The sequence below is a fragment of the Mandrillus leucophaeus genome, unplaced genomic scaffold, assembly GCF_000951045.1.
Source record: "Mandrillus leucophaeus isolate KB7577 unplaced genomic scaffold, Mleu.le_1.0 Scaffold90, whole genome shotgun sequence".
Classification (NCBI taxonomy): Eukaryota; Metazoa; Chordata; class Mammalia; order Primates; family Cercopithecidae; genus Mandrillus; species Mandrillus leucophaeus.
In genome coordinates, this window is record NW_012109808.1 from 2,153,524 (window position 1) to 2,180,791 (window position 27,268).

Consider the following 27,268-nt stretch of genomic DNA (forward strand, 5'->3'; position numbering starts at 1 on the left):
AAGTGCTGTGATTACAGGCGTGAGCCACCGTGCCTGGCCATTAAAAAGGGTTCCTTTCTAAGCAAAAACACCCCAACACCTTGTAACTGGAAGTCTAACCAGGCAAAACCTAGTAGCAGCAGGTACAATACTAGGGCTGTACCAACAAGTGCAATCTCCCTGCTTAAACATAAAACTAAAGGTGGTAAAGAGAGCCAAGTGAATATTTGACCTCACCTGTCTCCTGAGAAGTTTGCGTATTTTGGGCTGAAGCCATGTTGCAGAGAAAGACATTTGGTCAAAGAGGCGCCTTGGCTGTGTCTGGCTGGCTGAAGCTGCCATTCCTGGGCAGCCTGCTTCATGGCTGCTTTAATGGAAGCTTTGCCCCCTTATGCAAAGTACTTACGGATTAATTCAGAAATGTTCAATTCGACTTCGTAAATGACAAATACTTTAACAGCAGCTTCTCAAAAACCACCAGTGGAGACAGACCACCCCTTAGTTGAGGATCACAGCTCCTTCTAGTCTGTGAACTTCTTGCTGGACTTCCGCAGCAGCTCATTGGTCCTGGAATAAGTGTCTGCATCCAAAGAACTCTCTATACACCAACAACCAGAAGAGAGAAGCCACCTGCGGTACACAGTGCCACCTCCTATCAATGGCACTGCCCTCCTCCTGAGTATAAGAGCCCACAGCAAGAAGACAAGGCCATTTAGTTCGGATTTAGCCAGGACACAACTGCATTGGCAAATGCTCCCAGCCTCTCTTAGGAGAATTGGCTTGATGGGTCTGCACAGTGAAGACAGTGAATAGAACACCTTTTTTGGCCCACCCAGATAAATCTGCATGGCCAGGATGATCCAAACCATCTGTCTGTAGGCAGCTCTTCATAAATGTTTTCCAAACTACGCAGAGGTCGCACAGGTCTTCGGACACTAAAGCAGCGTCGTGGGCTTGATGGGGTCTGTGATATGGGTCCTATCCCAGGATGACAACCTTAACACCTCCTATGTCACGTATCTGGGTCCAGGTGAAGACTTAGTGTTGGGGAGGATAAACAGTGTAATATTTTCTTTCTTCTGCAACAAATCCCATTCGTTTTATAGAATACAGTTTTCCGAACTCTCCATTGAGGTGTTTCTTCCAGCTCTCACCAAAGACCACAGGCATGGTGTGGGCCGCGAGCCTGAGTAGCGCCGCAGCCTTAACTGTCTGGATGTGGAACAACTGTGCCCGGCTCAGTGGTGAGGGCCGCATGCCTGGCTTGGGGCTATGGGAATGTCACTCCCTGGTGAGGCTTAGGAGAAGTAGTAGAGGGTCTCTAGGTCTTCTGGCCGATCATCCTGGAGCAGAGGAGGAGCAAACGTGCTGCCCAAAGATCCGCGAGGCTCGCGTTGGGTGTGGCCGTCAGCAATTGGTGCAAACCATGATAATCAGTTTAAAATTCGTTCTTATTTTTGTGCTGTAGATTTTCATCAGTGATTGCTAATCTTCAGTAAGTATCTGTTATACCCACAGCCTTGAATTATTAGTGCCTTGCAGAATGGAGAGGGAGCTACCTTTATTAAATAATATGCCTTAAATACTTAGTGCCAGTGGCTGCCCCGGAGTGTATGCATTATGTAAATGTTAGCTAATATCATTAAATCTGGGGAAGAGCGAAATCTGCCCCAGATCAAAGAAGAGAGAGGTGATAGTTGGAGGAAATCAAGGAGGAGATGAGAGGAGTTTGGAAAGAGAAGGGACAAATAACACTGGGGACATTTAAACTCTCATCTTTACTTCCTCTGGCCCTCAACTTGCCCTACCCAAATCCTGAGGAACACTGGGGTGCATGCCTGGCTTCAAGCAGCTACTCAGATAGTTATTATCCTGGGATATTAAAAGAAAAGGGGACCCTAGAAGACCAAAGCCTTGTGACAATGGGGAACCTAGGTAATTAGTTCTCACAACTTGTTCAAGGGGACTCTGGACAGGTAAGGATAGAAGAATAGTGGGAAGGAGAATAGTCTCCAGAATATCCAACTTAATATTATGCTCTTATTTGGCTAGTATCTCTTTTGTGTACCTGATATTATGTGATCTGGTACTGACTAGGCTAGACTATTCTCCGTGTTCTGCTAATGACAGAGATCTCTTGAAAGCAGGAGGCCACTGACCTGGTCTGAGTTCTCCCTTGTACATGATTGTATTTTACAATAAAATGATTCCGGTTGCTTTGAACTAAATAAAACACAAAGCTTTGTTTATTTTTTGCCTTGTTTACTCCAAAAAAGCTATAAATTATTTTCCTTGCCTTTAATCTTTTCCTAAAGTCCAAAATGCTCAGCATGGTATTGACAGACTAGTTTTTCTAGAATAATGCTTTACTGCCAAGATTCAAAAATTGCTTCATTGCATTTAGTAGATTGAGTTCTACCTCAGGCTGGATACATCCCTACCATAGCTTGGCTTAACCATCAGTTTTATCTCTGGATGTTCATGAATCCTTCACCCAGGTCAGTCTGATCTCCTGCTAGCCCAACATACCACTTTTACTCTTTTTTTCCCCACCCTACATTCCCTTCTCATGGCTGAGCCAAATTTTACCCCACCTCCAGGTCTCAGCTGACGGCCATCTTTCCTGTGAAAATTTCCCAAGTGTTTTAGTCCATACTGATTTTTTCCCATGCAAGTTATGTTGACATTAGTAATCTGGATTCATCAATCAATTGAACAAGTATTTGTTAAGCACTGACAATATGTCAGGAACATAATGCAAAGTTATTATGTGATTATGTGCTCATTTATATTTCTCACTTATATGTTTATGTACGTATCTCCAAGAAAACCTTAAGGATTGTAATCATTTTTATTTGTTTTCTCAGAATCAGGCACAAAATTGGAATGCAAATAAACCTTTTTTTTTTTTTTTTTTTTTGAGATGGGATTTCGCTCTTGTTGCCCAGGCTGGAGTGCAGTGGCGTGATCTTGGCTCACTGCAACCTCCGCCTCCCAGGTTCAAGCGATTCTCCTGTCTCAACCACCCGAGTAGCTGGGATTACAGGTATGCACTACCACGCCCAGCTAATTTTGTATTTTTAGTAGAGATGGGGTTTCACCATGTTGGCCAGGATGGTCTCGATCTCTTGATCTCGTAATCCACCCACTTCAGCCTCCCAAAGTGCTGGGATTACAGGCATGAGCCACGGGGTCCAGCCAACCTATCTTTAATTGACTAAATTATATCTATGATAAATTTAAATAGGATAATTAAACAGGTCATTTGTTAATTTGTCAGTTTATGATCACTAACCATGTTAGCTGGGTGACAGGCCTTATATTAATAAGCATTACTCTTCATATGTCTGACCTCATTAAATTTGGCATAGTGACACTTTGTTCAAAAATTTATTAATAATTCATTTTCATAGCTCGAAAAAGGACATAATCAGTAGAACAACTAAAAACAAAACCTCACCTCTACAGAGATAGCCAGTGTATAGACTTTATTACATAGGCACATATTAAAAAAAAAAACTGGTTTTACATAAAATTAGCCACAATAGTGCAAGAGGTTACACTGAATGAGGATGGATGATGAGTGATGGAAAATGCAAGGCTTGGATCAGCTGAATCATTCACTGGATCTTGGGTTCATTCATCCTGACACATTGAAATTTATTACAGACATTACAAGAATGGAGGGTGAGGAATGGTGCTTCTCTGTCACCACCTGGCTAGACCACTGATTTTGATTAATCTCTTGAATATGGTAGTTTTCTCCAGGTTCTCTTGGCAAGTAGATATAAAAGTTAAATGAATGCTGGCTTAAGGTCAGAGGAGTTCATATCCTTCTCTTCCTTCACCCCTATACTTTAGAACTCTCACATCCAACAGTTTGCTGTTGGGACCTGACTGTACATATGCTTTCCCTGAACTGCTCTGGTAGAACACCACTGGGGTTGCTGATCCAAAGCACAAGGAGGCACAACAGTGCTTGAGGCTTCAGTCACAGTGTGGGGCTAGATGGCATCCCCAACTAGAATTGAGGGTTTGATCTGTGGGAGAACACAAGCAAACAGGAAGAGGATGCTGGAATTCCTTACTCTGTCCAGCTGGAATCAGTCCAACACATCTGACTACCACAAGGACAACCAGAAAAGAAACTAAAATTATACACTCAAACATACCACAAAAGAGATGCTATTTTGTAGCTTGTACATAGTTTTTTTTTTTTTTTTAACTACAATTTGATGTTACTAAGAGACAATGAGGATGAGGAGGGGACTGTCCCTTTTCTCTCATCTGGTTTTGCCATAACTTACAAATAGTCCCAGGATGTTTACTGTCTTCCTTCAATTTTCACAACATTTTATACAAAATGACATATATATATATACCTCATTGATTATCCTAGCATCCCCAGAACCTGGAGGGTTAGACCTACTTCTGTGTCAAGTAGCACCCAAATCCTAACATCCATTTTGGAGACCTGTCTGTGCCTCTTCATGCTCACACCATTGTTCTGATGCATGATGCCGGTGGAACTTCCAAAGACGCATTCCACCTGATCTTCACCACCCTCTTTGATCCTCTTTTTAAATCTGTGTGTGGAAGACAACTGCAAAATAGAGGATTTGGAAGGTTGTCTGTTTCTGTTGTCTGGGGAAATTATTTAAAAAAAAAAAAAAAGATGTGAAAAAGAAAAAGATGGACCAGCTGAGTTTTCCAACCTTCAAAATTTAAATTTCTTGGTTCTTATAAACATAGGAATAGTCATGAAAGGTGGCACCAACGGGTATTTTGTAAAATAACCCATAACTTTAGAGCTGGAAAGGACTTGAAGAAACAATTAATCCAACTTCCTCACTTTGTCGTCTCAGGTAACTGAAGCCCAATTGGGAAAACAGCAACTTACTTAACATAGTGATTGTCTCCATGGCTATGTCCTTTAAAGATTCACAGAAACCCCAATTTCCCCTTAATAAATCCATTATGGCATGCCTATGAGTGACTTTATATAAACAATCCTCAATGTCCTCATATCTAGCCTTTCCTCCCTTTAGGGAAGCTGGCTGCTAACACAGCACCTGACCAGAGTAGACACTTGATAAATATTTGTTGACTTGAATTAATCCTGGCGTCTATCCTTTTTTACTATGCAATCTTTATTTTTTCCTAGGGCTTCTTACTTTTAACTTTAAGAGATGGCTTCTAGTTCAAGTATTTTGAGGCTTGGTACCCAATGCTGATTTGTCATCTCTCTAGATTTTACTTTTTCATATTGAAATTCTTTTTTTAGTCTGTTCTCTTAATAGCTTTTGTTACATCCAATGATGTAATGATCCAATGATGTAATGATCCAATGATGTAATGATGTAACAATGAGTTTGGTAGTGCCTTTCTCCAGGCACTACCAAACTCATTACTATGGATAGTTTCTGCCTTTACAGGCTTAGAATTGCCAAGTTGAGAGAGACATTTTTTTTTTTCAATTCTTAAAGCAACTAGACTTTCTCCAGCAGATTTGCTAAGGCACACTAGAAGAAATGTAAAAATCTCACATTCTTGTTTTAGTTAATACATGGGAGAATATTACTAATATGTACATTTGCTTTCTACATTTGTGGTTGCCTTATACATCTCCTTCTCCTTTAATTCCTTAAACACATAAATATGAGTCATGATATCTAAAGCCAGTCTCATTTAAAAAAGATAAGAAATGGTGATTTGTGGGGAATTAGCACTTAGACGTTGGTAATGTTTAGAAATCATCTTTAGGAACTTGGTGAGAATGCTCTCATTTTATGTAAAGAATTGTCATGGTTTGAATGGGACTTGGTAGTAAAGTGTGTGGACAATGCATTTACCAAATGATATTTTTTTGTGGATTTAATTTTTTGTTAGTTTTGTTTGAAATTCCTGTTAAATTGCATTCTGGACATGACCTAAGGCTAGCTTGTCCACCCCTTGGCCCATGACGGTTTTGAATGTGGCCCATGACAAATTCATGAACTTTCTTAAAACATGCTATTTTGGCCAGGCACGGCAGCTCATGCCTGTTATCTTAGCCCTCTGGAAGGCTGAGGTGGGTGGATCACCTGAGGTCAGGAGTTCAAGACCAGCCTGGCCAACATGGTGAAATCCCATCTCTACTAAAAATATAAAAATTAGCCAGGCGTGGTGGTACATGCCTGTAGTCCCAGCTACTCAGGAGGTTGAGGCAGGAGAATCACTTGAAGCCGGGAGGCGGAGGTTGCAGTGAGCCAATATCGTGCCACTACACTCTAGCCTGGGTGACAGAGTGAGACTCCGTCTCAAAAGAAAAAAAAAGAAAAAAAACACTAGGCATGCTTTGAAAGCTCATCAGCTGTTGTTAGTGTTAGTGTATTTTATGTGTGGCCCAACCAAGACAATTCTTCTTCCTATGTGGCCCAGGGAAGCCAAAAGATTGGACATCCTTGACTAAGGTCTAGATATGCTGGAATTAACATATAATCCTCGTTTTTAGAAGAGTTACAGTTGTCATTCCAACTGGGAGAATTTCTATAAGTAGGCTGGATGGTAGTGCTTCCTACTTAAACCAATTTAATATTCCCAAGGCTTTTAAGAAAAACCTTCAGCTCATTCTGTTTTCCCACCACTAAACTTATGGTGAAATATATATCACCTCTGAAATCATGATTTTATCTCACAAATTTCAACCTTACTATCTCAGACCTCCGTCTCACTGTGGTGACAAAATAAATGCACAGTAACGGTCAGTGGTTAATGCTGGAAGAACAAAGACCTAGTGCTTGAAGACTGGTTGTGCACTCTTATCAAATGCTTTCTTTTCCTACTGACCATTGAAATGGGCAAGGCCCAGGCTCATAGATCTGTTTGACTTGCGGGAACAAAGCAATCAATCACCGTGACTATGGACAGCATCTATGCTACTATGCTTTTGGGCACAAAAATGTTTTTCAATGTGAATGAGGTACATTGTAGTTCAAATTCAGCAGCATATTAAGTGCCTAAGTGCTGACAGGTTTTATTACTCGACTCTGGAGGCAGGAATAAAAGGAAAGCAAAATTATTTAAGTCCTTCAGGAAATAAAAGCATGCTTGCTGGCTTTATTATGAGTAGCTGATGATAAGGGTTAAGTAGCCGTAGAGTCTCAGGGTCAGTATTCTTTCAGCAAACATTTATTGAATCCATACTCATTTTCCTTTATTTCATGAGAATACGTTTGCCCTATCGGCAAGCATTTAAGGTGGCTGAACCCTATTATATTCCAAGCTTTGTGCTAGGTGTTGGAAACACAAAAAATTATATACATTCCTTGCTTTCATGGATCCCATTTCTCAGAAACATAAGTTTCTAGGGAAATAAACTCTTACTCCCAGGTACTGGATTTGAATAGAAATCAGTCTCATTTCAAATAAAAAATATTTTAAATCAAACAGTATTCTCAAGGATTATGAACCCTCCCAATAATGCAAGAAGGCACAGTCCTAAGGGAAGAGCCAAATAGAAAAAAATGAAACTGTCCAGATAATATTTAATATGAATGAAACGCAAACTTTTGATAAGGAATAACTAGTACTATGTCTGCAAGAGCAGGCAAGGGGGATCTAATGGTATCCCCACAAAGTGCCTCACATTGTCTTGTCTGACATGTCAAAATGAGTACATTTCTTATCTTTTTGCTATAATGTCAAAAAGCAGGCCCTAGACTCAAAAGAAAGTACAGCTCTTGATACCATGTGATATCGAATTTATGTTCTAAGAGTAATACTATATACTGGTAAAATGAATTCATTTTTACTATTTTCACATTATTGATAAAGATTGTGACCACAAGAGGAAAATAAAAGTCCAGGTTCAGGGTGGCAAAAGTAGAATCTGCACATCCACTGGTAATTTGCCCAACTGTTTTCTATGTAGGCTATTACATAGCCCACTTGTGTTTTCTATAGAAGTTATTTAAAACTAGTAAAACACTCCTTACATCTAAAAATATATAGTATTATAATCCCCAAGCCCCTAAATGCTACCCATAATCAGTTTCCTAAAAACAGTAGAGGGAAAACAAATTTGATGAAATTAAGATGTTAGGTTTTTAAAAATTAATAACAATTTATGGGTCCGGTATGGTGGCTCACACCTGTAATCCCAGAGCTTTGGGAGACTGAGGCAGGCTTATCACCTGAGGTCAGGCATTTGAGAGCAGCCTGGCCAACATGGTGAAACCCTGTCTCTACTAAAAATACAAAAATTAGTGGTGCATGGTGATGGGCGCCTGTAATCCCAGCTACTCTCAGGAGGCTGAGGCAGAAGAATTGCCTGAACTCGGGAGGCAGAGGTTGCAATGAACCAAGATTGCACCATTGCACTCCAGCCTGGGCAACAAGAGCAAAACTCTGTCTTAATAATAATAATAATAATAATAATAATAATAATTTGCTTGCAGAATATAGATAACATAGAAGGATTTTTCCCAACTCTTGGTAAAAAAAAAAAAGTCCAGGTGCATGTACACCGGAAACGAGAATTTACCATGGCGGGGGAAAATAAGTTCCAACAAGCAATCCACATGTGATGCTAGCAGATGAGGCAGAGATCTTGACGGAGTGCTAAGCCTTAGTGACTAAGGAAGGTGCTGGGATGAGCTTCATTTCCCTTGCCAACTCTCCAGTCCATTTAGATGTTCTATGAGGAATCAATCTCAAAAGCCTTTAGTACAACAGGGGAAGAGATATGCTTTGAAATCCCTTGATAAAAACCTCAAAGGAACTCCACTGTATTTCAAAGAGCATGAAAAACCACTTCTGAAGAAAAAGACAAATGAAGTTAGAGAGTCTTATTACTATTGAGACTAAACCTATATTTAGAAGGAATCTTGGTAGACATATAGAGCAAATCCAATGTAAGATTGCCTTTCACAGCACGTGGGATAGGTGGTTATTTTAACCATTGGGCATTCACAGGAACAGAAAATTTTGCTAACTTGAGTCTATTCCTCTTTAGAACAACTCTTATTAGAAAATTCTTCCTTATATTGAAGCAAACATTTGTCATCTGTGAAGTTCCTCTTTGTTCTTATTTTTGCCCTTTGAAGCTACACAGAATAAGTCTAATTCCTCTTCCTTTTTATAGCTCAACAGAAATTTCGAGGCAGCTATTATATCATTCCCTCCTTGTCTGCACTCCCTTTCCAGCTATACCTTCTGTTCCTTCAGGGAAGCTATCCCTTTGTTCTTGTATCATCAGACCCTTTACAACCCTGGTCACCTGCCTGTGGACACAATCAACTTATTAATGTCTGTCTTAAAATATGATACCCATAATTGAAGTCAACCCTCCATTTAGATATGGACTAGAGGGAGGGTTAATGAAAGCATGCAAGGCTTTTATTAACACCAGCTGAACACATTAGCTTTGTGAATAGCCATGATGTATTTCTGAGTCAACACTGAACCTCCATTTCTGTAAGGAAATATTTCTCTATAAAGTACTGTGAAACCAGGTCTTCCTAACACTATTCCCATCAACACCACACACATCCATAAATACACACTCCACTCTGTACTTTGCATTTAAAAAACCCAGAATATAGAGTTTCTCATTAATGCCTATTCAATCATTCTTTTACTTTCAGTCTTAGTTCAGATATTTCATAATACTGTAACTATTTCTATATCCCAGTGTCAATACATATTTAGAATCCAATGATTGTTCATTGAATACATTAATCTTGAATCCATCAGCCAAAAACTGGAGATATTGTTCATTTCTGCATCATCTACAAATCTGACAAAGTGTGCTTTCTGTCCCCCCACTCTATTCTTCATGGGAGAAAACACCAAGATACAAATAAGAAGAGGTGAGTAGGAATGGATGAAGGAAAAGATTAAGTGTCCCAGAAACAGATGAAGAAAAGGAAGATGGAGTGAGTGTTCTGACTCTTGGAATCAGGATATAATGTTCCCAACATTAGAAAAATATGGCTTTTCCCTGTCTCTATCCTAGAGATGCCTTTTCAATCCATTACAATACTGTGATTATCAAACTCTGAATTTTGGGGGAAAGCTCATTCAAGCTTAATTTTAAAACAGCTTTAAAAATTATCTTTGCAGCTTAAATTTCCTATAAAGTCTGGGTTAAAGGGACATGCAACTGTTTATTGGTCATGAGGTATAAAAAGAACTCCCAAACACCCCTTACAAATGCCTGAGGTATTATAGATATTTGTTTCAGGAATCAGAAATGGACTGTATTTTTCAGTGTGAATTTGGGAATTCGCTGAGATTAAATCTACCTCTTGAACTGAACATCATCTTACATTTAATGTCTCTTTTCTCCAGAATGAAGAAAACTAAGCTTAATTTTGGCTTCCCCTCAACAGCCATTTTGCAGAATGTGGGTCCATTCACAGAATTAAAAAGTCTCCTATTGTGCCTTTTTCCATTGTCTATTGTGACTCAGGATAGCAAATCCTGTGACTGAAACCTTAGAGAGATGGAAAAAGTGTTCCAGTCTAAACAATCTAGAGCCAGAAGGGAAATGTCTTGGAAACTCAACATTTAAAGAATGGAGACACCTCAAAAAGGTCTAGTGAGACCCAAAGAGGAAATTTGTTTTGTACCTTTTCTGAGCCTTTTCTAGACGGAGTGAAAGAGATGGATTCTTAATTAACTTCTCAAGACTGCCTTTTCCGGAAACTTACGCGAGTGACAGATGAACATCAGAAGGGAATCGTGCTAACACTGATGTGGGAGGTTCTTTTCCTGACTGTAACAGTCACAACAAACCACATACCAGTGCTGTGAGATAAGCAGAGACAAGACAAGGAGGCTGAATTATACAGTAAGCTCCAACAGTCAGGTGAACCACGTGCTTTAGGCATGACCAGAATCCAAGAGCCTCTCCAAAAGCCCCCATTCTCATGGTTTCCTGGTAAAATACAAGTAACTGCAAACAGGAAGATCTGGTACACTGTTCCCAACATGGAGTGGCCACAGCAGGTATTGACTGAAACTTCAGCTACTCAGGAAGACACCCTATCATGACCCTGGGATTAGGATTCCTTCCCGCAAGGCTTTGTCACTGCACTCCACACTCCTTGGGATTGTCCATTTCATCTCCTTCAAAGTCCGGCTTCAAACTCTTTTTTTGCTCAATTTCCACCTGCCAAGAATAGAAGTTGGAGATAAAGATCAAAAAGAAGAGAAAAGCATGCAAATAAATAAATAAACCAAAACTCCATAGGTGCTTTGAGATTTCTTGTAAGTTTGCTAACATTCTGGGCTTTAGCCACATTGGAGCTACTGGCCCTGAGTATATCATATCTCTCTCTTTGTACATGTTCTTTGATTGGTCTGTAATTCCCTTTCCCTCATGGTCCACCAGGAAAATTCTTATTCTTTGCCTTGTACATTTGGTCAAAGGTCACCCCTTCTGTGAAGCTATTTTTGACTTACTGAGTAGAATCAGGTACTTCTCCCTGTGAATATCTCCACTGTACCTTGCACACCTGTCTGGCTCTACTATACCATGGGCTCCACAAGACAGGCAGGATCTTGTTCAATATTTTATGCAGTAATGTAGGAATACAGCGGGCAATCGACAAAGATTTATCAAATGAATTAATTCCTTTGTAATTGACTGTTTGCACCCCCTCAATACTTGTTTTTTTGTTTGTTTGTTTGTTTGTTTTTTGAGACAGGGTCTCATTCTGTTACCCAGACTAGAGTGCAGCGGTGCAATCTTGGCTCACAGCTCACCCACAACCTCCACTTCCCAGGCTCAAGTGATTCTCCTGCCTCAGCCTCTAGAGTAGCTAAGATTACAGGCACGCACCACCACGCCTGGCTAATTTTTGAATTTTTAGTGGAGACAGGGTTTCACCATGTTGGCCAGGCTGGTCTTGAATTCCTGACCTCAAATGATCCACTGGCCTTGGCCTCCCAAAAGTCTGGGATTACAGGTATGAGCCACAGCAGCTGGCCACCTCCAATACTTTCTCTCTTTAGAAAACCTCCAAACTGATAAATACTGGAGTGTTTACAGTTCTACCATATCTTTTGCAACATACTATCGCTGTAGTTATCAATAAATTAATAGATTAATCTTTGAAAGTAATACATCTCAACGGAAATCTTTGATAGCTCAGGCAAGGAATTCTTCGAGTTCAGGGTTCAAGTTGCTCCTCTCAGCACCACTTTGGATATTTATGATGCTTGACCTACATACAGGGTAATGATTCAACACTCAAGAGTCAGGTTTGAGGAAAGTGCTATTTTTTTCCTCGCCACAAGATGGAGTGTTTGTTCCTTTTGGTAGTTAAATATTTTTGCCCACACAACTAAGGAAACATTTAGAGGAACAATAAATCACCATATAAATCCAAGGATATTATTATAAATAGAAAACCACTTTGCAAAATCCTTCTTTAACAAACTCCCTTTCCAATCGTTGGCATTTAATCTCCTATTGAATTTCTAACTCCCCAGGAATGTATCGCTTTCTGTTTATGTCAGAAAACTCTAAGTTTCTTGATTCCTTCCACAGCCCTGATCCTGTTACTATTATCAACGTTTGCTTGGCTTTTGAGTTTTGTCCTGTTACAGCCCAGTACCCCGGTCATACGTGTCCTAACTTCGTTCAGGTCCACTTCATCAACTCTAACTGAAACATATGCTTTGGGATAGCGCTTTCTCTCCTCTACTTCCAAGCTCACTACTCGGTAACATCAATTATATCGCAAATGAATAATAACAACTTTACCCCATTATCCTTTTTCTTTTTTTGAGACACAGTCTGGCTCTGTCACTCAGGTTGGAGTACAGTGGTGCAATCACGGCTCACTGCAGCCTCAACCTCTCAGACTCAAGTGATCCTCCCGCCTCAGCCTCCTGAGTAGCTGGACTACATGCACATGCCACCATACCCGGCTAATTTTTGTACTTTTTACTTTTACATGTTGGCCAGGCTGGTCTTGAACTCCTGAACTCAAGTAATCGGCCCACCTCCACTTCCCAAAGTGCTGGGATTACAGGTGTGAGCCACTGTGCCCGGCCCCCATTATTCTTTTTGTTGTCATTGCTCATAATGACAGAAAGACATTATATTCTCTTTGATGAGCCTCTTTATTTTTTTCCAACCTCTCATCCACTAGCCAGATGATGCATTTAAATCAGAGCAGACGCATCCACAGCTATGTAGGCGGAACTTCCTCTAAGGCAGTAAGAGGTTACGAGGCAAGCACACAGGAAGCATGGCTAAAGGAATAAGAGAGGGAGGGTAGTGGGGTGAACAAATGGACTTGGAAGCATTAGCCAGATGCTTCCCAAGGCTACCTGGTAGCTGTAGTGTGCAGAATAATTGACCCACTTCCTGACATCAGTCTTGTCTTCCACGGAGATAGATCTCACGCTGGCTTTGGAGGCAGAAGTTGTGGGCATGCTGAACTCGACATTCACACGATTGGCAAATCTGGAAGGCACTTCCCGGTCAGAGCCGAGTTCAAGGTGGCAAAAGAAACAGTGTGGGTGACCGGAAGCTATGAAAGAAAGACAATCGAGAGATCAGATTATTTGGGGAGAAAGTGGAAGGAGCAGCCAAAGGAGCCACTTCAGTAATAAAGGAGGCCTGTGGGCTCAGCACCTGGCAGGCTTTCAGCGGGTCCAGTGTTGAGCAATAGGATCCGCCCAGCTCAGCAGAATTCACGCTCTGTGTGCCTCAGCCCCTTGATATAATTCCATCGGATTCTAGCAGCCTGGTATCCCAGCAATAAAACCCAAGGCCTGAGACAGGGGCCATCCTGCCTGCTCGGGTGACAGTGAGATGTGAACACAGCCCAAACACTAAGAAATAAGCGGTAAGGATGTAAAGAATGGAATAGAAGGGATCAGCACTTGGCACCTAATAAAGTATCAATGACAGCTTCCTGGAGCAAATCATTGCTTTCCTTTGACGAATGAACTGATTTTCTTAATAGCATTTCATAGTTTCAAAATGCTTTTGGCATGCTTTTGTGCGTGAATGATATACGTAAATGACAGACTTTATAAATAGCACACAGATATTAGCGAGGCATATGGAACACTGCGCAAAACACCAACCAGCAGAACACCTGGGTTGGACTTCCAGCTCCCCTACCAAGCAGCAGAGCTCCTGCCCTCAAGTCCTTTATAGTCTCCAGGCCTCAATTCCTCCTCTGTAAAGTGGGGAGATTAGGGTACGAGGAAACAGTACAACATGGTGGACTGGACAATGCCAGGCACAGTCCCTTGCTGCTCCTTAATTCTATACATCTATGGGTAATTCCACTATACTCGTGATGGCAAACTTCGGGTTTGATTTTCACTCGAGAATTGTTATTGAGATTTTTGAGGAAAAAGAGTCAGAGCTTAGTTCTATGACCATAACCACTGAAAACACCACTGTCATTCATCTGCCATATAGGAAGCATTGACGCACCCTATACTCGTTCGATGTTTTTTTTGGAGACGGAGTCTCACTCTGTCACCCAGGCTGGAGTGCAGTGGCGCGATCTTGGCTCACCTGCAACCTCCGCCTCCTGGGTTCACGCCATTTTCCTGCTTCAGCCTCCCAAGTAGCTGGGACTACAGGCACCTGCCACCATGCCGAGCTAATTTTTTGTATTTTTAGTAGAGACGGGGTTTCACCATATTAGCCATGATGGTCTTGCTCTCCTGACCTTGTGATCCTCCTGCCTGGGCCTCCCAAAGTGCTGGGATTACAGGCATGAACCACCGCGCCTGGCCTCAATGTTAAATCCTTTACACAGATTCTCTCTTTTGAGTCTTCATTAGGATCCTTTGAGGTCAGAATGTTACCTTTGTTTTATAGTTGAGGAAGGTAAGGCTTAGAGAGGTAAAATGAGCTACCCACAGTCACAGCTAGAAAGTGGCAAAGCTAAAAACTGAAACTAGCAGGAGGCCGAGGTGGGCAGATCACGAGGTCAGGAGATCGAGACCATCCTGGCTAACAAGGTAAAACCCCGTCTCTCCTAAAAATACAAAAAATTAGGCGGGCGTGGTGGCAGGTGTCTGTAGTCCCAGCTACTCAGGAGGCTGAGGCAGGAGAATGGCATGAACCCGGGAGGCAGAGTTTGCAGTGAGCTGAGATTGCGCCACTGCACTCCAGCCTGGGGGACAGAGCGAAACTCTGTGTCAAAAAAAAAAAAACAAAAACTGAACCTAGCAGTCTGACCCCAGAGTGTTCTTAACCACTTTGTCTGAGTCATAACCCTCATGGTCCCCAAAACACAAGACCAAGTTTGCAGGGTGACAGGGGTAGAGGGGGATTGAGCTGTAAGAACCCCCATATTGCAACTAGCTGTAGATAAACAACATGAAATGGCCTTGCCTTAATTATGTAACTGAAACAGCCCCTTAGTTATCACAGTTTCCACAAACAAACAATTCCAATGTTCTTTATTGGTCTGGCCAGGACTTTTCAATCTCAGAGAGTGAGGACATACACACCCGCTCTCCAAGGAAAACATTAGATAGTGAAGTATTTGTTTTGCTCTGTTTCACAGACATAACATATTTCAGTGGTTATTTCTAAAGAGTAAAGCTTTGGAAAATTGAAAAATGTGCACTAATTTTAGGAAAAGAATTTAAGTAAGATACATATAACAGTAAAAATTAAATTACTTGAAAATGAATCCATTCAATGTTTTTAAATTGTGTGCCACAGAGGTAATGATACAGCTATCGTTTATGGGACATTTTATTACAGGCCAGATACTGCGCTAAGCCCTTAAAAGCATTATCTCATTTCATTCTGAATGAACTAGATATTAATAACCCTATTTTATAGATGAGAAAAATTAGGTTTCTCTGAGAGGGTTAAGTAAATTGCCCGAGGTCACACAGCCATTAAGTGGTAGAGCTGGAAATAAGATTCAGAGATGACTCTGCCTTCAAACTATGTCCTAAATTCTTCTCAATATATTGCTGTGAAATTAGATCACAACCAAGTATACAGAAGCATCTCTTAATTTAATAGCAACTTGGACAACTCTTTTAATCTAATTACACTTATTTTGCACATTGTTGGAATATGGAGAAATCTTTCCTTTCTACCCAACTGATTCCCTCCTTTTACTCCACCAAAGTGTATTCACAGCAAATTCTGAAAGCAGCATTCTTTCCTAGAATCTTAGCATCAGCTCTCAGATGGGTAAGGGTGGTGGACAGTTAAGGAAGTTCAATTTTGAAAGCTATTGTGGTTTAATTCATAGTAATGCATTAAATAAGTCCACACATACTGTCATTGTCCTTGATGAGGTTGAGAAAATTCAACAAAAAATTCAGATGTTTAAAATTTCCCATACAAGGATGATCATATTGGGACTGTTTTCCCTCTACCAGGTCTAATGAGAACGGGGGGTTCCTGCAAAGAAAGCCACATATGCAGGACAGAATGTTTCATTTCCTGGCGATGATCTGTGGAAGCAGCAGGACTTATGTTGGTGCCTTCTAAGATGAAGAAAAACTCCCAGCACTTTGGGAGGCTGAGGCGGGTGGATCACGAGGTCAGGAGGTCGAGACCATCCTGGCTAAGATGGTGAAACCCCGTCTCTACTAAAAATACAAAAAAATTAGCCACGCGTGGTGGCGGGTCCCTGTAGTCCCAGCTACAAGGGAGGCTGAGGCAGGAGAATGGAGTGAACCTGGGAGGCGGAGCTTGCAGTGAGCCGAGATCGTGCCACTGCACTCCAGGCTGGGTGACAGAGACTCCATCTCAAACAAAAAAACAAAGAAAGAAAAACTGTTGGGATGAGGGTGGGCGGGGTCCTTGGAGAGCTCAGAGAGGGGAGCTGCCCACGTATGTGGCTGGGCTGGGCCAGGCTGGGCTGAGCCCCGCCAGCGGGAGTCACGTTGGAATTCAAAGGTGGCTGCTTGGTCTCTTGGTGGCTGGGAATGGGACAAGCCTGCTGTGGCTATAGGCTAGGGATGCCAGCAACACAAGGGTGATGACCTGCTGGCCTCTGTTGCCTGGGCTCTGACTGCCCTGCCCACTGGGGCCTGGGAATGCAGGGCCACGGCAGGCAGGAACGTGTGAGGAGAGGTAGGCTTCCAGCCAGCCGGGCCTTTGACTTCAGCTGCACCCCAGCTTCCTTTAAGAAGGTTAAGGATTACAAAAAATAACCTGTACAAAGCATCTTCCCAGGGCTGTCTGAATACCTAGACAGAAGAGCCCAGGAAAGGGCTATTACTAAAAGATAACCATCAATTCTCTGGGTTCCCGGATGAACACTGCCAAGGAGGGCAGGAGCTGGGCACACTGAATACCAGCAGTGGGTGACAACTTCCATTCTGCCTGGAATTCAGATCCTATATACCGCAAGTTTCTAAAAAGGGTGCTGTCCATTTCCCGAACGGGTATGGAAAACATACCATTGACCAGAGAAGTAGAAGCCGCCTCTTTTTGGGGTTTCACCATTGAAAATACTGTTATATAACCATGACAGTGAAAGCAGTAATGGGGCAAGGCTGTGAGGATTTAAGTAAGAAACATCAACAGATACCCTTATGCTGTGCTATATTTCAAAAATCTTCCACAAACGAGGTTCCAGCAATCTGGAAACAGATATGTAAAACAGCATATAAGCTGCGTTTACTTGCCCTTGAGCCAACAGAACACTCTCCACTGGGAATCATTAAGGAGAGTGTTTGCTGAAGGTCTGGTTGTGCTTTTTCCCTGTCCTGTATCCATCCCCCCTCTTTTCTGATAGCAGTCTTTTTCTTTCTCTCCTTTTGGGAAATAATCTTCCCCAGGGCTACATGTTGTCTTGGTGGTCACGTCAGTCAAAACACACTCCTCTCCCCTAGTCTCTTGAGTCAAGCTGCAAAAGAACAAAAAAATAGGGCCGGGGGCGGTGCCTCAGGTCTGTAATCCCAGCACTTTGGGAGTAGGAGGCAGGCAGATCACCTGAGGTCAGGAGTTCAAGACCAGCCTGGCTAACATGGTGAAACCCTGCCTCTGCTAAAAATACAAAAATCTAGCTACTCAGGAGGCTGATGCAGGAGAATCGCTTGAACCCAGGAGGTGGGAGTTGCAGTGAGCCGAGATCGCGCCACTGCACTCCAGCCTGGGTGACACGGTGAGACTTCATTTAAAACAAAACAAAACAAACAAACAAAAAACAAAAAATAGTCTGTGATGATCTGTCCTAAGGCTACACGCTGAGGAGATATCCATTAGTCTCTATGACCAGAGCTACTCTACTGCTGTCTTTCTAAAGTCTTCTGGATCAGTCTTTTCCTCAGGTCTCTGAGCTATCCCATCCAATAATTTGTTTTGTTGCTTAAGGTAGCCAGTAAATCTTTGTTACTTATAATAATAATAATAATAATAAAAACCTTCATGCAGTACTTTTAAATGTTTGGGAGAAATCCCTTTGAAACAAATAGACACGTTTGTACTCACTGGAAAAACTGCAAATATCTGTTCTTCTGGTGGAAATGATTTCAATATTTGTGTCTATTTGGCTCCATCTATCAGGAGACACCAGTGACAGATTGAGAAAAGGACCCTGGAGGTGACTGCATGACTCTCTAGATGCGTCACATCACCTTCCCGACCTTAATTTTCTCATCTATAAATAACCTGAGTTATCCCCAAGGTCCCTTCCAGCTTGAAAATCCGGTCATTCCATGGTTGTCTCTTTCCAAGGGCTTCCGTGTCAGAGGAGAGATCAGGGTCTTCTCTCTTCCTCTGTCAGGTCAGAGGGGCCCCGTGGATAAGGTAGAAGTTACAGTGCTGCCGCCAGCAGAAGACAGTGCTGAGTTCAGGGGAAATGAATAAGCAGGCACAGAGAGGAACACTTGGTTTTAAAAATTCTGTCAGTTTAGAAATCCAGCCTCAAACACAGAGGTCCAATTGTCTCTTCAGTTTGCACAGCTACACCCAGTGTCTGATACAGAACGCCCTGGTGTGTGTCCATTCCCTGGATTGCCTGGGGAGCTGGCCAGATCATACTGCCGTCTGCCATCACATTGCTTTACACTTAGGATATAATAATACTGCCACTTCACACTCAGAGCGGGAGAGGAAGACTCTGAACACACTGCTAGGATTTATAGTGAGAATGGAAGAAAGGATAGCCACATAAGAGAAAGCCATTTGAATCAAGAGTTTTTCCAAACCTTATTCTTTTTGCTCAGCTAGCATATCCACTTTTGTTAACAGATGGGCAAAATGTATTCTAAACACGAAAAGAAGGGATTTAAAGGCTTACAAGATCATGGGCTTGCTGCCTACCATTGGGGTCACCCAGACATACTCGAAGAAATACATGTATTAGTGCTGGTTTGACTGCTCCCTCACTTTGTCATTTCACTAAATCTCACTGGACCCATGGGGGAAGTAATTGCCTTCTGCATTCACTCAAGCACAAAAGCATCCCTGATAGCTGTGAGCAGCCCAGCTAGGGCTGGTAAGCATTTTTTTTTGTTTGTTTGTCTAAATAAAACATTCTTTTCTTTATATTTTGTCTGCTAGAATTCTGGCCCTTTTAGAAATTCATGTCCTAGCTGGATCTTCAGTCTGATTGAAGGCCACTTTTCTTTCCCATCCCCCAGTCCCAGAGCCAAACTCTGAACCTGAGATATTATGACTGACAGGCCTTGCACAGGGTAGCTGGAGTCATAAAATTAACCTCTCAGTGTATTGTCCATGACTGGCCATAAACTGGCCCTTTTACCTACATCGAGGGCAGTGTGAGAAAGATGTCTCTTCAGAAGCCATCTAGAAATGAATCACTTCCAGCACCACAGCTAATACGTTAATGAGTCCCCAAAGAATATAAATTCAGAAGCTGCCCTGAAAAGCTGCTTAGCAGCTCAGCTGAGAAGAATAATCCCTAATTTTATGGAAGATGTGTGATAATGAGGGGGTGAAAAGACAGAGTGAACTGGGACACTATACGCATTACTTACCTTGCTCAATTATTTTTACTTTTCTGGTCCCACTCCCCCTCCATCACCACTCCCATCACACAGTAAAAACAAGCACTTCATACAGGATGTGGAACTTTGATCTCAGCTTTTTTACAACTGTATGTTTGTTTTCACAGAAGAGGAACCACCACCCACCTGAGTTTTTGTCGGGCAGTCGGTTTATCCTCCACACAATGGAGTTGAAGGCATGCTCATACTTGGCAGTTCCCAGAGTTACTCTCATGACAGGCTCAGAGCCAGAAACACTAGTGGAGCCAAAACTTGCCCCCCGGTTCACTTTGGCTTTCAAAGACTTTTCCCCCAGGACACTTTCCCTGCGGAAGTTTTTCACCCACTCACTGGGCACAGGGTAACGGATCATCACATTCTCACAGGGAACCTGAGTCAGGGGGTCACGATTGGAGGAGAAGCCAGTTGACATCCTCAGCCAGCTCTGCACCTCCACCTCTGCCCCATTGACGCTTGCGGCTGTCCTGAGTGTGAAAGGCAAGGTCTTCTCAGCAAACACTGTCCTGAACCGCATTAGCTCAAACCGGCACGCATCCAAAGGGTTGAACAGAATGACCCGCGAGTTGTGGAATACATCCTCATCCACACACCCGTGGAAACGGCACTCATGGAGCTTGATCCACTTTGTGGTGGTGGTGGGCATGATGTCCTGCCTCAAAACTATTTCATTCCCTTTGACGAGGACGTCATTGAGGCCCAGGCGGCACTCTGCGAGCCCAGACAGGAAACTCAGGATGTGGATCCGCGTCAAGACATGGTGCTGGAGAATCTGGTTGTCTCCTTTGCTCACAGTGCCAGAGAATTCATCTCTGACATCCACTGTAATCTCCTCTTCAAGGTAGTTCAGGCCAACTGTGCTCAAATCCATTGACAACACTGGCAGATCCATGAGACGGTCCTGAACTGCATGGATGAAACTCAGGAAGTCATCGTAATTGGTGGTGCCCAGCTTAATCACCTGTTCCCTCTCTGCTGTGTGGGCCACAGCAGGTTTGGGCTGGTATTTCTTCTTCTCCTTATAGGTGACACGGTCTATCCGCAAGCTGTGGATTCTGCCATTCTCATCATAGTTTTGAAGCCGGGGTTCTGAAATCTCGTGACAGATCTCCAGCTTGAACTCACGGAATGGTTTTTCTAGGCCCTGCTCATAATACAGCTGCAGGTAACCAGCATCTGTCAGTTTGACGTAGATCGGTCCCCAGTGCCTGGAGGACATGATGTTTTTCTTCTCAGGGATCCTCAACATCATTGGCCACCCATCACGGGGCTGGGACCGTGCTGATCCAGGCGGGTGAGCATCTAGTTCAATCCAGGCTATCGGGTCATCATCAGGTAGAGTTGCACTGCCAAAGTGATCAGGGTCATCAATTTGGAGTTGTTTGAGTTTTTCAACAGCATCAGAGTGTGACTGGGTTTTGCTTGAATCATCAAAACTGATGGCATCCTGGTAGATGACAATGAGGGAATCTCTTTGGCTTTTGCCCGTGGTACTGGAAATGGAACTGTTTTGGGAGCGCCTCTCCTGTTCCTCAAAGAAAGCACTGAAAGGGTTGATAGGGGAGGGCTGTACATCCTGCAGAGTCTCATTCAGGAAAGGGTTGGTTGCCCTCCAAGGTGGAGCCTCAGCTACAGAAGGCGTGCGGTTTAAAGAGGAAATGTCCAGCTTCTGAACTTTGGAGAAGTTCATCAAAGTGCTCTTGGGACGGTCCCTCTTCTTAAATGATCCCATTGAATTATAAGGTACATCTGGGATCACAGATGCACTTAGTGGAGTATTTGGCTTCAGAGGAGAGGTGATTGGTGCTAAAGGGCAGCTGACTTCATTGTCATCAAAGGTGACCCAGCTGGGAAAACGAGCAGAGGTCATTGGAGGGGCAGGGTGCCCATTCATGGCTGGACTGCTGGCCTGCCAGCTGATGGCCTCCATTTCTACTTCTTCATCTTCCTGAAGCGAGGAGGAATTGTCTAAAAGGAAAAAGAGAACGTATGAGCTACTATTCAGGGGCTCTAGAGGTAAGGAAAACTGAAGTATGGGAATGAGGGATTACTAGAATTTCAACTGGAATCCAGTACATTCCAAAGCAGCTCATTACCTGTTTCAGGTGCTTAGTCTGGGCGTAGATCTCATATATTTGTAACAAGCACCCCAGAGGAGCTATCGAATTAAGTGCAATAAGAACACAATGGCTATATCAATACAGAAGTATTGACTGGTAGTACCAAGGTCTCTTGCAATTTATATACTCTTCCTTGTTTTATAAAATCTTCTGGAATAGATGTTTTCTGTACTTAGCTTTAAGAAATGTATTGTTAATTTTTAAACATTGAAAACCATCTCCTATATAAAATGATATAAGCTCATCTCACTGAAAAAAAAACAAGTTATCTTCTCTAAGTGATAATATGATTACAAATAATATTCTTGGAGGGATTTTTTAGCCTAAACACAATGAATAAATATTAAACACAAACGGTCAACCTTCTTAATTCACTAAGTTCATACATGTGAATAATAAGAAAAACACAAAAAACCCAACAGAAGTCTGAGTAAAGAACATAAACAGATAATTCATGAAAGAGAAACTAAAAAATGTCTAATAAGTATGTGAAAAATATCCAATCTCACTAGTAATAAGAAAAATGGCCGAGCGCGGTGGCTCATGCCTGTAATCCCAGCACTTTGGGAGGCTGAGGTGGGCGTATCACGAGGTCAGGAGTTCGAGACCAGCCTGGCCAACATGGTGAAACCCAGTCTCTACTAAAAATACAAAAAAATTAGCTGGGCGTAGTGGCGGGCACCTGTTATCCCAGCTACTTGGGAAGCTGAGGCAGGAGAATCTCTCGAACCCGGGAGGTGGAGACTGCAGTGAGCCGAGATCGTGTCACTGCACTCCAACCTGGGCAACAGAGGAAGACTCCGTCTCAAAAATGAAAAATTAAAATTAAAAAAAAAATCAGTGAAGATTCTGAAAGATTTTAGTGCTCAATGAGGGTAAGGGTGCCATAATAGGAGCACTATGTGGGCGCTTAATGAAACTATAAGTTGCAACAGATGCTCTGAAAAGAGACTGGACAATTTATATTAAGGACCTTAACACATGTTCATAAACAATGACTTAGTAATTCTACCCTAAGAAAATAAATCTAAATTATGAACCAAGTTGGAAGAACAGAGATGTTCATTTTGGCATTATTTATAATAGGGAAAAATATTTTAAATATTCAACAATTGGGTAAGTGTTAAGAAATTGAAGCCTACAATAAAATAATACCCACTCACTAAAATGTTTACAAGTATGCCGTATATCATGAGGAAATGCTCATGATATAATCTTTTTCTCTAAAATATTTTTTCCATCTTGAAGTTTATTTTTTATGATAAAAAGGTTATTACAAATAAAACTCCACTTTAGCAGGGCCTTCCAGGAAGGAGATATAGGACTTGGGTTTGATGAGGGAAAGATCTAAATTTTTTCAGTAACCTAAGGACCGTGGGTATCTGCTGGGGCTGTGGGAAGGGAGGGGAAATGAGGCTTTTAGAAAGGAGGAATGAATTCTGATGAAGGAACAGCACAGACAACAAATGTGTGCATACAGTAGGTACTCAATAAGGTTTTTTGATAAAATAAGTGAGAAAATAAACTTTGCTTTAGAGTAGCTCTTCCATTCTCTACGTCTCTGCAGGAATGTGTATGAGAGATCTCTGCTACCATACCACCCACTGTTTCGATGGCCAGTCGTTTGGAATCAAAGGGAAACGGATACTCGAATGATTGAGTTTTCTGACCACCTCACTACGCCTTCATGCGTATCACATCCAACCACACCATCAGCAATGCTGCACATAATCGCACATGCAATTATACAAGGATGGGATGCTGACTTGTCATCCGTCTTTCCAAGTAATTTATTCAAACAGATAGCAATTCTCTCAACTGAAAACGTCGGTTTGAAAATGTTAGGCTAGGCCGGGCACGGTGACTCACGCCTGTAATCCCAGCACTTTGGGAGGCCGAGGCAGACAGATCACTTGGGGTCAGGAGTTCGAGACCAGCCTGGCCAACATGGAAACCCTGTCTCTACTAAAAATGCAAAAATTAGCTGGGCGTGGTGGCACAAGCCTGTAATCCCAGCTGTTCGGGAGGCTGAGGCAGGAGAAGCGCTTGAACCTGGGAAACAGAGGTTGCAGTGAGCCGAGATGGCGCTACTGCACTCCAGCCTGGGCGACAGAGCAAAACTCTGTCTCAAAAAAAAAAAAGAAAAGAAAAAAGAAAAAAAGAAAAGAAAATGTAGGCTAAACACGAGTATGCATATACATATACACATATCCATACCCACCCCAGAAACATAATGAGCAAAAAGCATTTTCTATATATACAGTGACTAAAAAGGATTCTAAAACATTTTTAAATTAAAGATGACAATCTCCTTCAAATTAAGCATGAATCCAGTTTTGTATATACATAAGTGATTTATTTTCTGAAAACTGAAGGGAAAACGGTCAGGAAACAACCTACACTCATAGTTTTTATATTTTATTTATCATTTTGGTAACAACGTCTAAAAGGAACATTGTGGTCCTGAGTGAAATACAATCACTTCCTTGGAATGGTTCTTGATCCTGTCTAGAGAACGGGAAAGGGGTACATCTCAAAACTCATCAATTTCTAATGAGGCAGCTCTAGAGAGTCTTTGTGATGTAGGGTTTCCACCCAAACAATCTCTACTGGCCCACCCCTGGCATCAGGGTTATCTTTTTGTCCTGGAGCTCACTCTCTAGTTTAAAACAAGCTGAAGTCCTTTTTCTTTGCAGGGGGGCTTTCTGCCAAAGCTGTTTACACTTGCTGCCAAAGGATTCCCTTCTGTTGGGAATCTTGTCCTCAAAGCAGCCCTTCTCATCTTCTCCTGAGCCAGAAATGAAAAGAGAAAAAAGGGCCTTTGTCCCAACTGAAGATCATTTTCTTACAATAAATTCCTTTTCAAACTAAGTTAGTTTAAATCACACCAAGTCCTAAACATTTTTGAAACATTAGCGTTATAATACAAACTAAATGAGTGTCTTTAAATTTGAAGGGAAATGTTTGAATTCAATTAATTTCTAGGGATTCTATTTTCTTTTTGACAGTCATTAAAAAATATCAAAAGACTTCGACAAAATTATCTTTCCTTTGACGGTTTCATGTTCCATAATTCCATGAATTTTTAAAACTTATTCTCTGGGATGGTAGCAGAGCATAGGTGAAATTTCTGAAATTGAGTTTTTCTTTTTCTATGAAATAATCTATTTAAAGAAATCCGAGAATTTTAGGAAATAAATTATAAGAGTTTACTCTAAGGAAATAACAGGACAAGCATGCAACGATGTACACAGTGATGTTTATTACGGTAATGTTTCTATCACAGAAAAACATGAAAAAACCTGAATGACCAACAATGGGAGACTAGTTACATCAGTTGTTATATCCTTAAAATGAAATTCCATGTAGCTGTCAAGATGATGCTCTGATGCATGTTAATTCACATGGAAGCTGACTAGGACATATTGCTGAGTGAATAACAAGAAGCACCTAAAATCTGCAGTCAAATTGCTTGGGTTTCAATTCCATACCTATAGCATTTTAGATACGTGATTCTAGGCAAGTCTTAAATTTCCCTCTATCTCAGTTTTGCTATATATTTAATTAGGGAAATATTAAATCCTACCAGACAAGCAAATAATAAATGCTCAGTAGATGTAGGCTATTCTTATTACTACTACTACCACCACCACCACCACCACCACCACTACTACTGGAATGATAATGTAGTATGTGTGTATTAGAAAGCTTTGGAATATAATAATCTCATAATATTTTGGTGTGAAAACAAATCTCTCATGGGATAAGAGGTGATTTTAAAAATTTGAAATCTGTATTCTTTCTTTCAAAAACTGTGATGTTGCTTACAAAAGAAAGCAACATATCATTATAATAGAAGTTATAATAAAAGTTCAAAACATCTCTTTATTACTACTACTAATTAACCTTAGAAAAAGGAAATAAACTGCTTAGCTGTAGTCTGTATTGAGAAAGCAGCGGTTAGATCTTTCCCAAGACAATTATTGCCGGTGTGGCTGGGACTGGAAACAACGAGAGGGGGAAAAGCTGGCAAATTTCTCCAGCAAGAAATAGGCAAAAACCAAGTATCTTGAACACAAAACTAATTCTTCTCCACAATTCAATTTACTGATTTATTAAAATAAAACAAAAAACTAAACTCCAGCATGATTTTAATTACTGTCTCTTCCACTGGCTACCTCCAAATTGTTTTTATTATGAGTTGGGCTGCTGCCAAACAAAAGCCATGTGTAAGGATTAGGTTCTCATTCAATAGCACAGGGAAAATTTCCAGTACCTAAGAGGTTCCTAGTGTCTTTACTGATGCCAACTGAAGAGAAGTGGTGGATTCTTTTAATGTTAGGCCACAATCTATTTCAAGTTCCTAAAAGATTAAATTAAATAAAGTGATTTCAGTAGTCATCAAAGCCACTAAAACTGAATAAAAAGTAAGAACTATGGGAGGAAAATTAAGTGTCTATATTTTGAACACAGAGACTCTACTATCTTCTTTCCCTTATTTGTTAACCTAATTTGTTAATGCAGTGACAAATACAAAAAAAAAGTATTGATAAATGTTCACTGGAATTTATTAGGAGTGGCAAGAACAAATGTTCTAAGATCATTGCAGGCTTCTAAACATGCAGCAGCAGTGACTGTTACATAACGGCATATAAAGGCATACCTCGTCTTTTTGCACTTCACAGATACTGCATCTTTTATTAACAGAAGATCTGTGGCAACGCAAAGTCTGTCAGCACCATCTTTCCAACAGCATGTGCTCACTCTGTCTCTGGGTCACATTTTGGCAATTCTCACAATATTTCAAACATTTTCACTATAAATATATCTGTTACCGTGATCTGTGATTTTTGATGATACTACTGTAACTGTTTTGGGGCACCATAAACTGTGCCCATATAAGATGGTGAACTTAGGCCAGGCGCGGTGGCTCAAGCCTGTAATCCCAGTACTTTGGGAGGTCGAGACGGGTGGATCACAAAGTCAGGAGATCGAGACCACCTTGGCTAACGTGGTGAAACCCCGTCTCTACTAAAAAATACAAAAAATTAGCCGGGCGAGGTGGCGGGCGCCTGTAGTCCCAGCTACTCGGGAGGCTGAGCCAGGAGAATGGCGTGTACCCGGGAGGCGGAGCTTGCAGTGAGCTGAGATCCGGCCACTGCACTCCAGCCTGGGCGACAGAGCGAGACTCTGTC

The 27,268-nt window shown here is 41.7% G+C and overlaps 1 protein-coding gene, 1 long non-coding RNA gene and 1 pseudogene across 2 annotated transcripts in view; 1 reads left to right on the forward strand and 2 right to left on the reverse strand.

Moving 5' to 3' along the window:
* Nucleotides 1-488: 488 nt before the first annotated feature.
* Nucleotides 489-3,348, reverse strand: LOC105531735 (annotated as a pseudogene).
* Nucleotides 3,349-3,356: 8 nt separating this feature from the next.
* Nucleotides 3,357-27,268, reverse strand: part of STON2 (stonin 2) — a 184,139-nt gene continuing 160,227 nt past the window's right edge. The window contains exons 6-8 of the mRNA XM_011969705.1: nt 20,083-21,921; nt 13,306-13,508; nt 3,357-4,623 (exon numbers count right to left, since the gene is read on the reverse strand). Of these exons, the coding sequence (XP_011825095.1) occupies nt 4,474-4,623; nt 13,306-13,508; nt 20,083-21,921 (2,192 nt within the window). The 3' untranslated portion in view covers nt 3,357-4,473. The remainder of the gene's footprint in view (nt 4,624-13,305; nt 13,509-20,082; nt 21,922-27,268) is intronic.
* LOC105531724 lies at nt 4,806-6,284 on the forward strand. Its single transcript, XR_001004847.1, has 2 exons — nt 4,806-5,299; nt 5,359-6,284. It is a non-coding gene; the product is annotated as an uncharacterized LOC105531724 (long non-coding RNA).